We start from the raw sequence: 16,084 nt of genomic DNA on the forward strand, positions 1-16,084 counted from the left end.
AAAAAAAAAAAAAAAAAAGGTAACTTGACAGTTATGAATTGAATGGATTATGGTGTCTGGTTTGATGATGACAGAACAGTGGGACTACTGGTTGGATAGGGGTTGATACTGGTTGATAGACTCCCTGGTCGGGAGTATTACATTTTACGGCACTTAAAATGGATGTTATGGAAGTAGAATACATGGGAGTCCCAGTTATCTGGAGTTGTAATGGGGATCGTTCCACTGCAGGCACTTCCAACTGGTAGATGATGCAATTTAGAAATCCCTTCTCACTTCTGGAAAAGKGCAGGGCATTCAATGACCTACTGAAAGGAAAAGGTTTTCTAACAACATGTCCTTAGTCGGCAACATGGTGTACTGCTCACAGTATGAAAATTAAGCCATGTGCATGAAAATGTTATACTGGTGAATGTTTTGGAGAAGTGATGAAAAAGACTACAAAAGATCCAGCAGGTCAATACAGTTCCAGATGGATAAATGTGGAAGGATTTTGCCTACGATAATCCTAATAATCTATAGTAATTCACATGTTTCTGAACATTGCTAGGTGATTTATTTCATTATCCAAACTCCCTTTGTAGACATATTCTATCATTGGATTTGATGTCTGCCAACAACTGTTACAGACTGCTGAGTCTCGTTCCCCCACCTGCAGACATGAGCCAGTTCACTTCCTCTTGAGCATCATTTCTCAAGCATTTGTTATGTTAACACAACCTCCTTTAATCCTCTTTATCCTAAGATAGCTGTATTCTGCATCTTTCATCAGAGGATTTCATGGTGCTTTACACTTACTAATTAGACCTCATACCAGTTTGTGAGTGTGATCATCTTAATTTCACATATTGGGAAAATATGAGATAAAGCAACTCTCACAAGGTCACAGAGAGAGCCAGTGACTAAAGCAGGAATAAGAAGTTAAGTACTCCATTCACCTCTCTTTTATGCTAGCAAAAATTAACAGTAACTCCACAGAGTCGTAGAGTTATMTACAATCCTAGGATTGTAGAATGCTGCTCATCAAAATATTTGAGAGCCTTCAAGAACAATAGTAAAATAATGCAGGAGTCTGTAACTTCTTCTGTAACATCTTTCTATCCAAGTGAAAACTCTGCTTAGAATATCAAGTTGAGCCTTTTGAATATTAGGATTTTCCTGTTTGTTTTCTTTGACTAGCAGGGTGGCAATCACTTGGCCAGAAGCAGATATGTACTCTGTGCATCTGAGCAAGTCATCTGCAGCCTCTCTGATCACTGGAGGGAAATATCTATTTGTAGGGTGCAATTCATATCRCCCTAAGGAGATGTCAGTAATAGGTTATATGAATCCTTCTAAAAATGCCATTTGCTCCCCATTAACTATAAAGAGAGACTACAGCAAATATGTCTGAAAGAAACATTTATACTGTAGACAGATAAAGTTAGTAAGATGAATTCTTTCTGTACCATTTTGGAGTGTCATGATGGTGACAGAAACACTGGGAAAACTGTTTCAAACAGAAAGCTTTGAGAATGGAAGAGATCAGACCTCGTGTTCCCCTGAAATGCTGCTCGACAGCAGAATTCCTTTGTCTGAAACATTTACCCTCAGTTTTTATCCACTGTTAGGTGTGCTGTGAAGTACAAATCAACCGTCCACACATTAAAAATTTTAGCCTTCCATGTAGCAGGGACTAATCCCTTGATTGCTTTGAAAATTAAAATCATGTCCTTCAGCTGGCATTAAAGATAACGGTTAGCAGGTATGGGCTGGAAGCCTTGGAGAAGGTGGATAGTCCAGTGGACACTTAGAAAAATGCTCAGACACATAGAAATCCAGAGAAGACAATCTACCTTGGAAGTAATGGCAAGAAGACCTTAGGACTAAGCAATTGTCTGAGAGAAAGAATAAACTTCTCTACTGAGCTGAGATAAATGAAAGGATGCAGATAGGACTCCTACCTGTTGATTCTGTTAGGACACTGGTGTTTCAGATCACTGTGTTGAATGGGAACAGTAGGATTTTGCTGAGAGATGAAGACAGCATTTTGCTTAATTCTTCACAACTTTCCCCTGTCTGACCAGCACCTTTTTGACCTGGGTTCCAGGCCATCAGAGCAGCGAGCTTTTGGAATAGCCTCCAGGGCAGCAAGAAAAAAAAACAAAAAAAACCCCAAAAAACTGCTGACTGCTTTTAAGGTGGAGTTTAAATTCAGATGGGATTGTACACTAGGATTGTTGAGATACCAGATGGCAGGACTAAATGCCCCAAAAGATTGCTTCTAGTCCTACATTCCAATACCTGTGCTTAACTTAGGTCAAGTGCTCCTCATTTGAGAGGTTTCTTTTGGGACGGYGACCACTGCATCAATTGAACATTACAGTCCAGAGTCGAATGTCATCAATATATTGCTAACGAGCTCCAGGCTTCTCGTTACCTTTTTCCAATGATCTCACTCAATACTGAAGGAAGGGAAGTAAGGACTAACCTTTGTCCTATGACAAAAGAAACTCAAAGGAGACTGGCAAGCACCTATTGTATATTTTGAATGCTACAGGAGGAGACATGGCAGTAGAGGCCATGTACTCTCCCTATACAAYAGAAACACATTAGTTGCTTCTTCTGCACTTTGTCAAAAGCTGTAGAGAGAGCTGGCAGTACAAGCATCTTGCTTGCATCTATGGCTTTAAGGAAGATGTCTTTACATGCCATGAGATCTGTCAGCACCGTGCCCTAGTTGGCATCCTGTCAGTGAGTCATCCAAGATATTGGCATATGTCACCTGTCGCTAGCGTCTGCTGTTGAAGGTTACTGCTTCTCTAATTATTTTGCCCTGAAAATGGCAAGTTCTTTAGTGTTTGCTGGTGTATGCTTGACAACCAGGAATACAATTGAGTTCTTTAAGCAATATGGCAGATGTGCTTTTTTGGAATAGGTACAATAAAGCGTTCAGTTGCTCTTAATTGGCCTTTGTCAAACACAAGAGGTTCTTACCAATTCCTAGGTTCACAACTAGCATTTTTCAGGGCTCCTGTCCATTAGTCTCTGTGACAAGCCAAATGCCAGTGAAGGGTGGCAGACTGGATAATGTGATTTTAAATGAGGCAGATTTTTTTCTCTTTGCTATACGTATTGGACTGGACTGACCAGCAGTGTATGCTGACAGTTGCTCACAGCGTTCAACGCTTGGGTCTGATGGCTGCTCTGATGAACCAGTTACAGTAAAAACTTGGCTAAGGAGATGACTTGGTTCCCAGGTCAGGGGAGACAGGGAGATGGTTTACAGACTACTTTGCTTTTCCTTGCTGCCTCATGAAGTCAGTTCTCATGCTTTCTGCATCGCAGGTGTTCCGATCCCTTCCTGACTTCAGTCCTCTGTCCTAGAATTAAATCCTCTGGAATAGTTATAATGAGGAGGCCTGCTTTCCCACTGAGAAGTGTCTTTGGATGGATGACTTCTGTGGAGAGAGAAAAATGCATCTCATGGTTTCCTTGTAGCAGAGGTCAAATGGGACCTTTTGATAGGAATTTCTGTGTTTCATTTCTGATAATGACACAGTTCCAGTTTTGAGTTGGTTTCTGGAAACGGGCACAGTAATGGGTAATTCATGTGTCCATGTAGAGCCAGAGGCCTTGGGTTGCTTTGGGAGAAATGTTTCCATAAGGGAATTAAAGATTTTCAGCATACAGCTAAAAGTTCAGCTGCACAGGTACTGAGAGAAAACATCTGCTGCTGCTACCTATGTAGTGTTGCACATCCAAATTTTAAGCTCTTGAGTTATGAAATACATAGGTTATGAAATCTTGCTGGTTCTTCTTGGATGGTCTGACATCCCATAAGCAACAACGGCTTGCAGTACTGCACACATCACAACGGTGAGCTGTGCTGAAGGGAGGTTGTGACGTGATGACATTTGCTTGAAATGTCAGGACGTTGTAGTACGAGGAAGTGACAGCGCAACATTACACCACAAATAGATACTGGAACACAGGGAGTTTGTTYTAAAAGACAAACTGCTAAAAGTGGTTACGTTTCACATGTAGCCCTACTTARGGGGGAAAAAAGGAGAAAAAAACCTTTTAAGTAAAAGAATAGGTGCTAAAGAAATCCAAATTTGGAGCTTTCTTGCTGACTGGATGATGAATGACTAGATGATAAAAAGGCAGATGAAAATCAATGTCAATAAGCACAAAAAAATTCACAGGGGAAGAAGTAAGCCTAACTATCCACATGCAATGACAAGCTGTAAAATAGCTCACACGGAAGAGATTTTGGAATTCCTGTGAAAAGTTTTCTGARAAGATCAGCTTCATGCTCTGCAGCAGTCAAGAAGGGAGTTAGAAGATAATGAAGGGATAAGGAAAGGCATGGAGAAATGAACAGAAAACAGKGTTGTGGTCTCAAAAAGGCAGCATTTACCCATACCATGTCTAAACAAACTGTGGAACTTACTAGCACAGGATGTTTCGAAGGTTCAGGGAGGTTTCTAGATAAATTGGTGGTGGCTTCTGAGCACAGATTCAGGTGCAATCTCTTCTTCTCAAAGTCCCCTGACTGTTGATGACTAGAACTGGGAGAACTGGGAGCGTTAGCAGGGAACGGTCACTCTTTCCTTGACCCTTTCCCTAAGTGCCTGTTATGGCGATACTCAGAGACAGGATATTCTGCTCAGTCAGACTTTGGTTCGCCCTGAAACAGCCCCTGCACTAGTATTTGATAAAAAAAAAAACAATAAATTAAGGAGAGTTGAGTTTCTTTTTTTAACTCTCCCAGAACTTGTGAGCACTTAGTGAACAACTGAGATTTAGTTTACACTTTCAGCAGGACACAGTGAAGGAAGTGATCTCTCCCCAAATTAATTACTTCATTTTGCAYTGTTTTTGCGGTGCTAAATGAATGAACCCCCCCTTCCCCTGTCCCTTCTGAAACTGTCTTCCTCTTGTGTCACACTTGTCACTGCAATCTCTGTTAATTGCAGGTTCCTTGGCAATTTTCTCTGCCACATTTTCCCGAGGAGAACCACTGGTGAGTACTGAGATGAAAACAAATGCTCTGACAAGCTGCAGTTTTAATTTTTCCTTAGATTGCTTGTAGAAGAGGATCATTATTAGCAGATGATAATTAGAAAGTGGTAACACTTTAATTTGCAAGGATATATGGAAATTCATTAGCATCTGAAAGCTTAGCTGTGCTCTGTGGCAAATGAATTGGAAGCATCAGACTGGTTCCTAATAGCTATGATAAATATCGTGCTGCCACCACTGCTTCATCTGTTGATCTATTTGTCCTATATTTATATAGCCTACCCTATCAGAGAAGGCAAAGACAGGGGAACAGYGAAATTTCAGGGACATGTTTTATCCATCCTAATATCTTGTCTAAGCTCATTATCTAAAGGTAGTTCCCTGTCTTTCTCCAGAGAGAGACAGGAACCTATCTCCAGAGAAAACTCCAGATACAYTATCCCCTCTGGGCTAATGAAGCTAGGGAGGGAATTGGAAGAGGTGACCAAAGCTCTGAGGGAAGGATGCTGTTCAAAGAGTGGAGAATCATTCTGAATGTTGATAGTCATTAGATCATGTCCTTCAACAGAAGGAGACAGTTACTTCCARAGGGTGGTTCATCCTACCCATGACACATGGAGTAACACAGAATGAAATACTTTTCACTGTACCAGTTTGTTTCCACTAGAAGTACTAGAGCCAAGAAGGTCAGTTCAGACTAGATGCTTGACTGGTCTAATAGTTTAAAGGCAGATGCAAAAGCATATTTTGATATCCTACAACTGGTTCTCCACTGCTTATGAATTGCTGGGTTTCATCTGTCAAAAGCCTATTTCCTCAGTATTTTCCAGCAAGCTGCAAATATCAGCCAATTAAAACATCCTGAAAGTAGAGACAAAACCCTGCTTCCTTAAGAGTCTTTGAGCAAGCTGCAAAAATATCCTTACAATACATAGATCYTGCTCCTTTGCATGAAGCAAGTATGTTGAGTCAAAAAAAAAAAAAAAAAAAAAAAAAAGCTTTARCCTTTCCAAGAATTTTCCAAGTACTTCCCTGGCCTGCTGATATCTTCAGGTACAGACCTGTTTTCTAATTTCCTCTGACCATTCGCTTATAGWTGTSTATTCCCCTGCCAAGATGGGGAAGCAGAGGGTAACCTGAGAACTACAGAGTTAYTTGCACAAGAAGTCATTTTTATTTTGAACTATTATGAAATACAATCATATCAGTAAAGAGTATTTGCTGGATTTTTTTCTGCTAGGATGAGCTGCAATGAAGGTATAAACAATACTGACGTTACATTATCAGTGCGAGTTTTCACCGTTAATCATTTATTGAGGTGAATGGGAAGTGAGTCACACATGTCAAAGCTATTGTCTCAGCAGACTGCAAACTCAGGCTAGAACCAGGTCAAGGAACACTATTTATGAACGTTCCCCTGGAAGTGTGGGCTTTCTGGATTATTATTTTTTGCTGCCATTTTGCTTCAAGTCATTTCACCTTCAATTTACCTCTATTTTGTGAAATTTCAGAGCCATGAGGAATGAACGCATGCATTTTGCAGTTTTATGGTTGAGGTTAGCCTCCTGAGAGCTTGAATCRCCAACAAGAAGGATTTCAGAGCTGAAAGCTTTGAACTCCAGAGCTCTGTTTCCCACAGCAGATGTAGAAACATAAATCAGCTAAACCTTGCAACCTCCACCCATGTAAGGAAATGAACAATATTTCTCTTATCTTGTGCAAGAGAGAATGGAAGTCCAACAAAAACTGTTCTTGCACTGGTAGAACATCAAAGTGGTGCAGAAAACCAGATTACAGATTTCCAGATTCCCTGATCTCATGACTCATCTAYTATACTGCCTGCATCTCTCTGGCCAAGTCTTAAGTTCCTTTTCAGGTTCTTCAGCCCTCTTCATCTCAATTAGACAATTTCTCCTCATCTCCCACAGACAGCTGTTCACTTTCTGCATATGTGCCTCTGGAAACACTTCATCCAAATATAATGGTAACTTCATGAGAATATGGAGGGCTCTAGGAACCCAGGCTGGGTCCTTTGAACATTATGAGGGCAGAAATTTAGTCTTGAGTATTTCTTGGCAAAAAGCAGGCCTCCCAAGGTGATTTATTTTGCATCTTGCCAAAAAAAAAAAAAAAAAAAAAAAAAAAAAAAAAAAAAAAAAAAAAAAAAAATCACAACTAGAGCTGACAGAAAAGTTCACTAAATCAGTTTCTTGGATGCAGTAACAATAATGTCATCTCTATGTCAAGAAAAATAACTTCCTAACAAATCTAGGAAGAGAAACAACAGCTCAGCTGCCTTTGCCTTCCTGCTTTGTGAAATAACATGTTAAAGGATGGCCAGGCTGCTCTGAGGGGAGGTTGGGATAGGCTTGGAAATTGCTGTAGTGACAGGAAGGGGAGGGCTACAACTTCCAGCTGCAATARAAAAAAAAAAAAAAACTGCAGCACATTGATGTCAAAGGAAGAATTCAGGAAGGATTCCCCCAAATCCTACCAACTGGGCAAGAAGTCACACAAAAGGCAAAAGTGCCAAATCTCTAAAAACATTCCTAGGGTCAAGCTCCGCACAGGGGACCTTCTCTCTCCTCTTTACAAACACTGCAGAAGGTGGCTGTACGGCAATACCTCCCTCCTAATCTTCACACCCTCCATGTGGCTCTTCTGAGGAACTGTGGCCAGCTGGGAGGAGCGGCATCCTCCATATGTAGAGCTTGTTACCTTGAGACTGCCAGATTGAAGTCTTGGCTACACACAGGACTGCATATGTTTGGCTAAACCTGTTTTGAGCCAATTTAGTTAGCAGTCATGAAGGCTGTGTGATGCTTTCATTTTGGTTTGACTGTGCTTTTATCAAATTTAAGCAAGCTAATCAGGAATCAGATGAAGTTTCAGTGAATTAGACCATTCTTTTATTAATATTAATATCCACTCCTCTATATGGATTTAAATCATACTTCATGAAAAGGTAGATGCTGTGATAGCCACTGCCAAGGTATAAATTTGAATTTTACTTACCTGAGATATMTGAGGGTTTTGCTATTTCACATATAGCAACGCTCAGAGAAGAAGTGAATCCAGTCTAAGGAGGCTAAGTGGGATGTAAAATTGATGGGTGTTTTCATTCAATTACCCTATGGACATGTATCACTTACTTACTCCTTTGGTCTGGCGCTCCTCCTGGTCACCTCAATAAAAAGACTCAGGATTGGCGGAGTGTGATTCATACCCACTTATTTCTAAAGACAAGCCCTTAGAACGTGTTAGTGGTCGGCTTGGGAAGGCCTGCAAAATCCTAGGGCATCTTTTCTGTCAGGAGAGCAGAGCGGTCTCCAGAGTAATTAAGCTAGTCCCTTTCAAAAACGTCCCTTTCAAAATGCCTGCGGAGAAGAAGCAATCTCACCCCTGGGATTCGTAAGAGTAGCGTCGGTGCCTTTGCCTCCATCTCCGCAGCGGGTATCATCAAACGGAAGGCACTGATCTCCCGTTCCGGCCAAGACCTCTGAATTCTTCACAATGTCTTTCACAGATGTGGTTGATTTGATTTTATAGATGCGTCGGCTGTTGGTGTCAGAGAGGTAGATGGAGCCAGTGATTGGATCTGTGGTCAAGTAATATTTATGAGCTGGGCTGTGGCTGAAAAACAAGGGTACGATGTTATTACTTTTTGGAWGATGTTTCCTTAAGTAAACAGGCAATGTTAGCATTTTAGAGGATAAAAATGCTCAAGGCAGACAGAGTGGAAAGATAAGGCAGTGCTGTGTTTAGCAGTGTTAGGACATGATGTGTTATAGCCTGGGTTCCCCAGAAATCTCTGTTAGCAGTAGCTGGGCCTGGGAGCCTTCTCTGGCATGGAGGTCAGCCAGCAAGAGAGGGCTCCACGTCCACACTGTTCACCTCTTGCATCTGCCAACCTGGGATGACTGTATTCAATCTGCTTGTGGAATAAGCTCTGACTGGCACTAACCAACATCCAAACTGTGCTTGGGCAATTTCAGGGAAAGGGCTAGTTGGCCAGAGCCAAAACCATGCCACAACTGCTACAAATTAAGTTTTGATTCCCGAGATTGTTTAATTTCCTTAATGCAGATATAGCCCTAAAGCACTGATGCTAACATGCCAGCTACTGAAAAACATAGGACACTAAATCTAGAAAACAACAAAAAAAAATCCTGCCTCTTTGCAAAAAAAATTCAAGACAAAAACCCAAATGAAACTCCCAAATATAACGCATTTGAAGATATACTATTGAAAAGCACTGCATCAGAGCTCATCTGGTGTTCCTGTCTCCACAGCAAAATTCCCATTGACTTCAGCAAAGTTTCTAGAGTCCTAATCTGTCCCCATGGAAATAAGGAGGAGTCCTGCCACTGAATTCATCTGGACCTCCAATGAAGAGAGAAAGAGAATGACCCTTGGAGTGTCATGTTTTGCCCAAAGTAACAACAYGAACTAGAAGAAGGGCTGAGGAATCCAAACTACAGTCCCCTGTTAAACTAYGTTCACTCACTGCTTTCTTGAAAACAAGAAAGGGTGATTGAGAAAACAGTGTGAATACACAGAAAAATAATGTTTTTAGTTACACAGCAGTAAATGAGCCCAACAAGGGAGAAATGGATATGTTAACTTCCGCTGCTTGGAAACATTCAATGGAATTGGCTAGAAACAACCAGATGAATTTAGACCCAATTTTTAGGTGTTGTCTTTGAAGGATTCTAGCTGCAGTTTAATGTGATCTCCCTTCATTAAAATTAAGTGTTTGCTACTCTATCTGTTGAGTTGCATCTCTTTTGAGCTTCAAAYCAGCAGATTAAAATTGTAATACCTGCTGCATGAACACAGGTCTCCTTYCTTCTAAGAAAGGCCAAGTAATAATTAGAACAAATATGAAGTATTCTCAGCTTTTCTCCAGAACACTTTCAAAATGTCTAAGCTTATCACCTTACTAGGATTCATACTAAATGTACAGGCCACAGTTCACAGTTTTGCACTTAGTGGAATTATTCCAGGAGAAGCTAGTTAGAAACCTGAACGTCTATCACGGTTGACTCTGTCCCTCATATTATGAAATTTCCTCTCTCCTTCAACCTTTATGTCAGAAAAAATAACCCCTCTTCAGGCACATTAAAAAACACCAAATTATTCTCAGTTTTAAAAAGCCATAAGCTAGTCCTTCATTCAAATTACTTAATACTTTAGGAAAAAAAAAAACTTCCTGATTTATTTGGGAATATCCCTTGTGATTTATCCTATTAAAATCTGAACAGATTTCATCTCCGCAAATGACACTGATTCTTGCTAAATAAAATGCTCTGACCTTCAAGACAGCTCCAGCCTGACAGTTCAGTCTCCATCTGTATTCCTTCCCAATGACAGCAGGCTGGTAGGGTATTATTTCATTTACCTGCATGTCACTCACACTAAGCAAGTGGCTTCAACTCTGGTGGAAAAAGTTCCCTATGGGAATCCATCATCCATTTTGATCAGGGCCTCACATTTTCAGCCRACTGTCTAACCAAAGCTCAGCTGAATGTCAGTCAGCTTTTGAGCTGTTCATAATCTCTGTTTTGCATAGGAGGTGGACAAGACAGAGAAAATTTTTAATGAYGCTTCGCAACTCTTTAGTATCTTTGCCTGGAAAGCACAGATACTTTTCACCGAGTCTTACAGTAGGCCACCTGCAGATTGGCAAAGGCAAGTGACTTTCTCAAAGATGGAAAAAAAAATGATGGCAGAATCTGACATTCCTGCTTTCCCATCCTAGCATATCATTATAATTTATTTTTTGATTTCAAAATCTCACTACAATGGACATAAACACTGACTACGGCTTTCTGTGAAAGAGAGAGCTCTTAACTRTCTCTTAATGAGAACTCTTGTGTAGAATGGACATGGAAACAAATGCTATTTCCTTTTAACGACTGATCAGAGAACCCTGTAAAAGTGAAACACTTATCCAGCAAAATAGCTGAATGGTACTTCCCACCAAAATCTRTCTAGGTAAAAACCTGTCATATTAAGGTAGCATTTGGAGTAGTCGYTGGTAACCCAGGGTGAGTTTTACTAATGAGATTCCTCAGAAATATAGGGTTGAAATCATAGTTTACAATCATTATGCATTTATAATTAAAAGATTAGCTCTGACAGGCTAAAACGTGCAGCTTGATATGACACACACACATATATATTTACTAGCAAATGCACCTCGGAAGAGGTGGAGGTAGAAAATTATGTTAATTAAACTACCCTTGGATGGCTTATGGGATGGAGCTGGAATGCTTTGGAGCAGGGATGGTGAAAGATGAGCTGTTAAAAATGATCAAGCTGGAATTTACCCTACTGGCTTTTATCCACAGTTTTCACCACTGAGCGGGGAAGATGCCATGATCTKCCTTTGCATAAGTTGCCCATCAGTGTACACTGAAGCTTTTCTTTAATACTTTGMGATCCTTCAGGATGGAGGATGCTAAATAAACATGTTAGTTCCAAAAGTTTCAAAACTACTTCTCTTCATCTATGACACTGCATGAGCACTGAAGCCCTGAATACTGAGGCTGTGCTTTTTATTTAAAGTCACAATCAATAGGCAAATGCAAGTAGAAAATTGGGCTGAACTGAACAACAACTGAAATAAATATGCCTGGAGCAAAGCAGAGTTTTTTTTTCTTTCATCTCATCATTCTGTTAGATAAGGGAGCAAAATAAAAGACAGGATTTTGTACTACTCAGAAGACTTAATCAGTTACAGTATTTGTAGTCTTAGAATATTTATCCCCAATATTGAGATTGCCACCACTGGAAATGGTGCTAAGGGCGAAAAGCTAAGGGTGAAGAACAGATTTCCCGTTCAGATCTTTCTTATTAATTTTGTTTAGAAGAAACACTGAGTGCTGCATTGATATTTTAATCCCCTGGAGTAAGAAAGCAAAGTTGCAGGGATGGAGTGGGCTAATCTCTAGCCAAGAATACACAGTTTGGGTGGGCACTAGTAAATACTCCATCAATGGAGTCAGTGGGAAGTGCAGACAGTTTTCGTACTGCACACTGAGTGAAATGACAGTAATACAGCATCCTTGTACTGACTGTGCTACAGTGAGGTGCTGGGAAAACACAGGGGACTCTTTCAGATTCACAGAGATCCAGTGTGTTGGGGTTGCACACAGTCTCTCCCATACACTTTTCTTGTCCTGTTCCTTTTTTCCATTCTCATTACTTGGACAAGATAGTGATAGCACCCTTTGGGGCACACTGCAGATGTGTTAAGTGATTCAGACTGTTTTAAAGTGCTTTTGCTTTACAGGATTCCTTACATAGGGGCAGGAGGAAGAAAAGTGGCAAAAACCCCCAGGTGAATAGGTAGACATGTGGCATTCATCTGGATTGTTTCTGTAGTACGATTATAGATGCACAGGCTGAAAGCAATAGTCATTACTGTTTCCTCGGGCTTAGAGCCCACATTTTAGAAGGGACTGGGGAAGGAACCTCCTGCTGCAGAGTGGGGAGCCAGGCTGCAAGTGATAACAGTTGGAAGGAGATTGTCCTTGGTTTTGGCAGGTTACCCTGTAATGTCAGCAGAGCASACTACCTTTTTACTGGCTGCTGTTCAAAGCCAGCGGTATTCATTTCACCGAGCTTTAGATATCTGCAAGGCAGATACCTACATCTGAACTGGGTGCCTCAACTCCCTTTATAGTCAAAGGAGAGAAATAGCAACCTTTTAGGTATGATTCATCTGACCTGTTTTCAACATCTATCTTGAAAGACCTAGTTTTCTGAAAGCAAGGGTATCTRCCACTTCCTCTGAAGGGCAGCTTCTGTTAACAGCATTTTACACTTAGAGCACAATCCAYTGAACCTACTTTAAGGGCTAGGAAGAAAAGAATGACATGCCAGAACTACCTGTTGATGACACAAAAGGTTTAGAAAATTGGTGCTGATTAGACATGTACTTTACAAATGTCTGAAGTTAGGCAAGATTAACTGTGCCCTAAAAGACCTCAGGACTGACCCACAAACTCCTGCGTTCTTCGAAAGAGTAGATGGAGGCCTAGCATAATGGGGAGATGAAGGAAATGAAGGCACCAAGGGTCATACTCGGACTGCCTATCCTGTATACTTAACCTCACCATCACAAATACCTTGCAATTTCAACGGAATAATTAAGGATTCAGATCATCTGTTCCATAGGGCTGCTGCGCTCTGGCTCCCACTGTGATCACCAGGCAGGAGCAGCCACAACACCAAAGCTATTTGCCAGATACAGTTGATCTGAATAAAGCTCTGGTACTTTGCTGSATCCGATGTCTCTGTTTTAGCCCACAAAATCACCTCTGTAAAACTCTCTGTGCTCACTGCCCTTTCCTTCTCTGAGCCTTGCTGGCCATATACGTTTGCTGGTGACTAAAGAACTATTGAATTCCTGAAGCCAAGAGYTTTTTGTTCAGTGGGGCTGTGTTTCCATGGCTCCATGCTAAGCACCCTGCAGTTCACAAACAGGATTTTTATTAGCACTTGTGTGAGGTACCGGTCTTTTTTCCCCCGGGTGATACTCAATAGATTAGTACATAAGGAGGCCACACAGTGCAGCGAGCTGAATTTACGCTTGGCCTTTTAGTGTTTTCGGTTTGTGTGCAATGCCCAAAGCTCTTCTAGTGTCACAGGCTGGGTAATAAAACTTCGTAACAACGCTATAAGCCAATCCATAGATTGCAAAAGACTTCTGCTCTGATCCTAGGGCAATTCTCTCAGACATCTCTTTTTACCACTAATTGTAGTTTTATTTCACTTAGATACAAATGGAATCAAGAACAGAGGAATATATTTAAGTGTGGCTGTTTTTTTGCACATCTCCATGACAGAAGTGCCTCACTGCCCTCCACGTTCCTGCAGAGAAAGGATAATGCTAATCAGCTACAAACTATTATTGTCATGCTTGGAAAAAGTCGTATTACCAAATGAAAGATGGGCATAAAATTGCGAGGCATCACAATTTGGTGATGCTTTCTGACTTAGCTGACATCCCCATGTTGGCACACAGCCATTTCAGCTGTTACAGAGAACTGAACCTTGGCTACCTATGTCGCACTGTAGAACTAAGCTCCAAACCTAAAAGGCTACTTAGAAACTGAATAAATCCTCCTCCAACAATAAGGAAGCTTTTGCATACAGATTGCAACCTTTCCACACCACCGAGATTCATTCCTGTGCATCCCACCCTTTGCAACTACCATTATCTGTCACTGGGCTCAAGCTTAGGACCTGCTGGAGCTAAAAGTACAGCTACTGGAGCTTTTGCTAAGACTACACACAACTGTTTCTTTGTGGCTCAGGAATGAAGAGGTTTCCTAACARAAAATATCTTGGCAAATGATATGGAACATCTGCTAATTCATATTAGTGAGTCCTTGAAGTTAGTCACAGGTGGGAATGTTTGATCTAGAGCGCCTCACCTTCTCCCTTACTGGTCCCTTTAGGACTGCACTGAAGGAGGCATATCTTGACTTTCTTTTATTTCATTTCATAGTTTTTAGGAAACACCTTAAGGTTGAGAGCCTGCCAACTTTGTATGGCTCTGCTGGCATCTGCAGCATTTGTGGTCAGACCACATATCTTGGCTCAGTTATTGCCTTCATATATATAAACTCTTCTTATAACAGTTATTCAGCTGCTCCCCTTCACTGTCATAGCAGGTGCACTTTAGTGGCTTTGTTTTTCTAGGGCATTAAGGATACAACCTGGCTGTTTCAAAGAGAAATGAGTTTTTCTATTGCTTTCATATGATGTGAAAGAGGAGGTAGGGGGCTGGAATTCAGCCCGATGGAGACAGTCGGTGCAAGGGTCTTGCATACACCCCCATCCCCATTAACAGAAGCTTTGTGCCAGTCCATTATACAGGGAGAGCTCATCTCTTCATTAATGTTTTGTCACTAAGACACAAAATCAGTCTCTACTCCATTGCATTTTCAGGCATGCAGATATAATAAACATTTCYGCTTTTGCACAGCCTCTACGAAGTCGAAAGAACAACAAATAAAAAGCATGTAGAAAAAAAAGAAATCCCCAAGCCCAAATGCAAACATCCCCAAAACAAAAATCCCAAGTCCACAGTCTAAGATAATTTAGCAACCAAGGGAGAGCGATGGGAAACCTGTCAGAGCTAGAGCAGTCCTTGCAAACAGAGACAGTGACAGTAGGTTGACGCCTTCCTGAATGCAACCAATTGGATCAAACCCACCGCAACTCCAGTGAACTCAAGYGACAAATATTCTTAGGGACAAAGCTCCAATTTAAGAGTCTCTCTTTTGTGATGTTTGCTTGTCATTACTCCTTCTCTTTTTTATCGCATTTCCTGGCTAAGGATCTGAGCTACACTACCTCGCGTCTGAGTCTGACATACGTTCATGTAATGTGAACACTCTCTATGCAAACCTCAAACTGATCGATACAAAACTTATTTCCGTATGTAGATGATGCTGGGGTACATCTGGACATTTACTATGCCTGCTAAACTCCCCGAACTCAAAAGGAAGATAATTCATATATATGAGAATTATTTTCCCATGAAAATTGTATTCAAGGGACCCGTACCCCGAGGTTGCCCTCACTTTACCTTCTTAGTTAGTTCCCATCCACTTTTCCTTCCACCCTCCTCCTCTCGTTACCTTGCTTCTGATGTCTGCCTCTAGTTCTCTCTCTCTACGACTACAACAGATCATGCAGAAGTCTGTGTGATCTTGCTCTCTGATTAATGGCTTCCAGTTCCAAAGACTGATCGCCTACACCAGTTTTAATCACACCAGCTTCATTTKCTATTGAATCATCCGGAAATGGCGCTTGTGGCTCACTGTGTAACAACATGCAACAAGACAGGGAGCGGCATAAGAATTCTCCACTGGTTGGCTTACCTATGTCTGAAATCTTTATTTCTGACAGAAGACAGGAAAGCAGGGAATAGAAGAAAGAATGAAGTGTTAGCGGCTCAGTTYGAAGCATTATTAGCAGATTGAAAACTCGACAGTAACTGTATCATACAATGCAATAATAAATAAAGATTTAGCAGGAATGACACAGATTTATATTG

At 41.1% G+C, this 16,084-nt stretch overlaps 1 protein-coding gene across 1 annotated transcript in view; it reads right to left on the bottom strand.

The window, feature by feature from the left end:
• TENM4 (teneurin transmembrane protein 4) overlaps nt 1–16,084 on the bottom strand; it is a 353,790-nt gene that overhangs the window by 53,018 nt on the left and 284,688 nt on the right. The window contains exon 20 of the mRNA XM_085299249.1: nt 8,408–8,640. Coding sequence (XP_085155375.1) covers nt 8,408–8,640 — 233 coding nt within the window. The remainder of the gene's footprint in view (nt 1–8,407; nt 8,641–16,084) is intronic.

Source organism: Rhea americana, unplaced genomic scaffold (assembly GCF_003343005.1).
Source record: "Rhea americana isolate MKP2758 unplaced genomic scaffold, rheAme1 scaffold_148, whole genome shotgun sequence".
Taxonomy (NCBI): Eukaryota; Metazoa; Chordata; class Aves; order Rheiformes; family Rheidae; genus Rhea; species Rhea americana.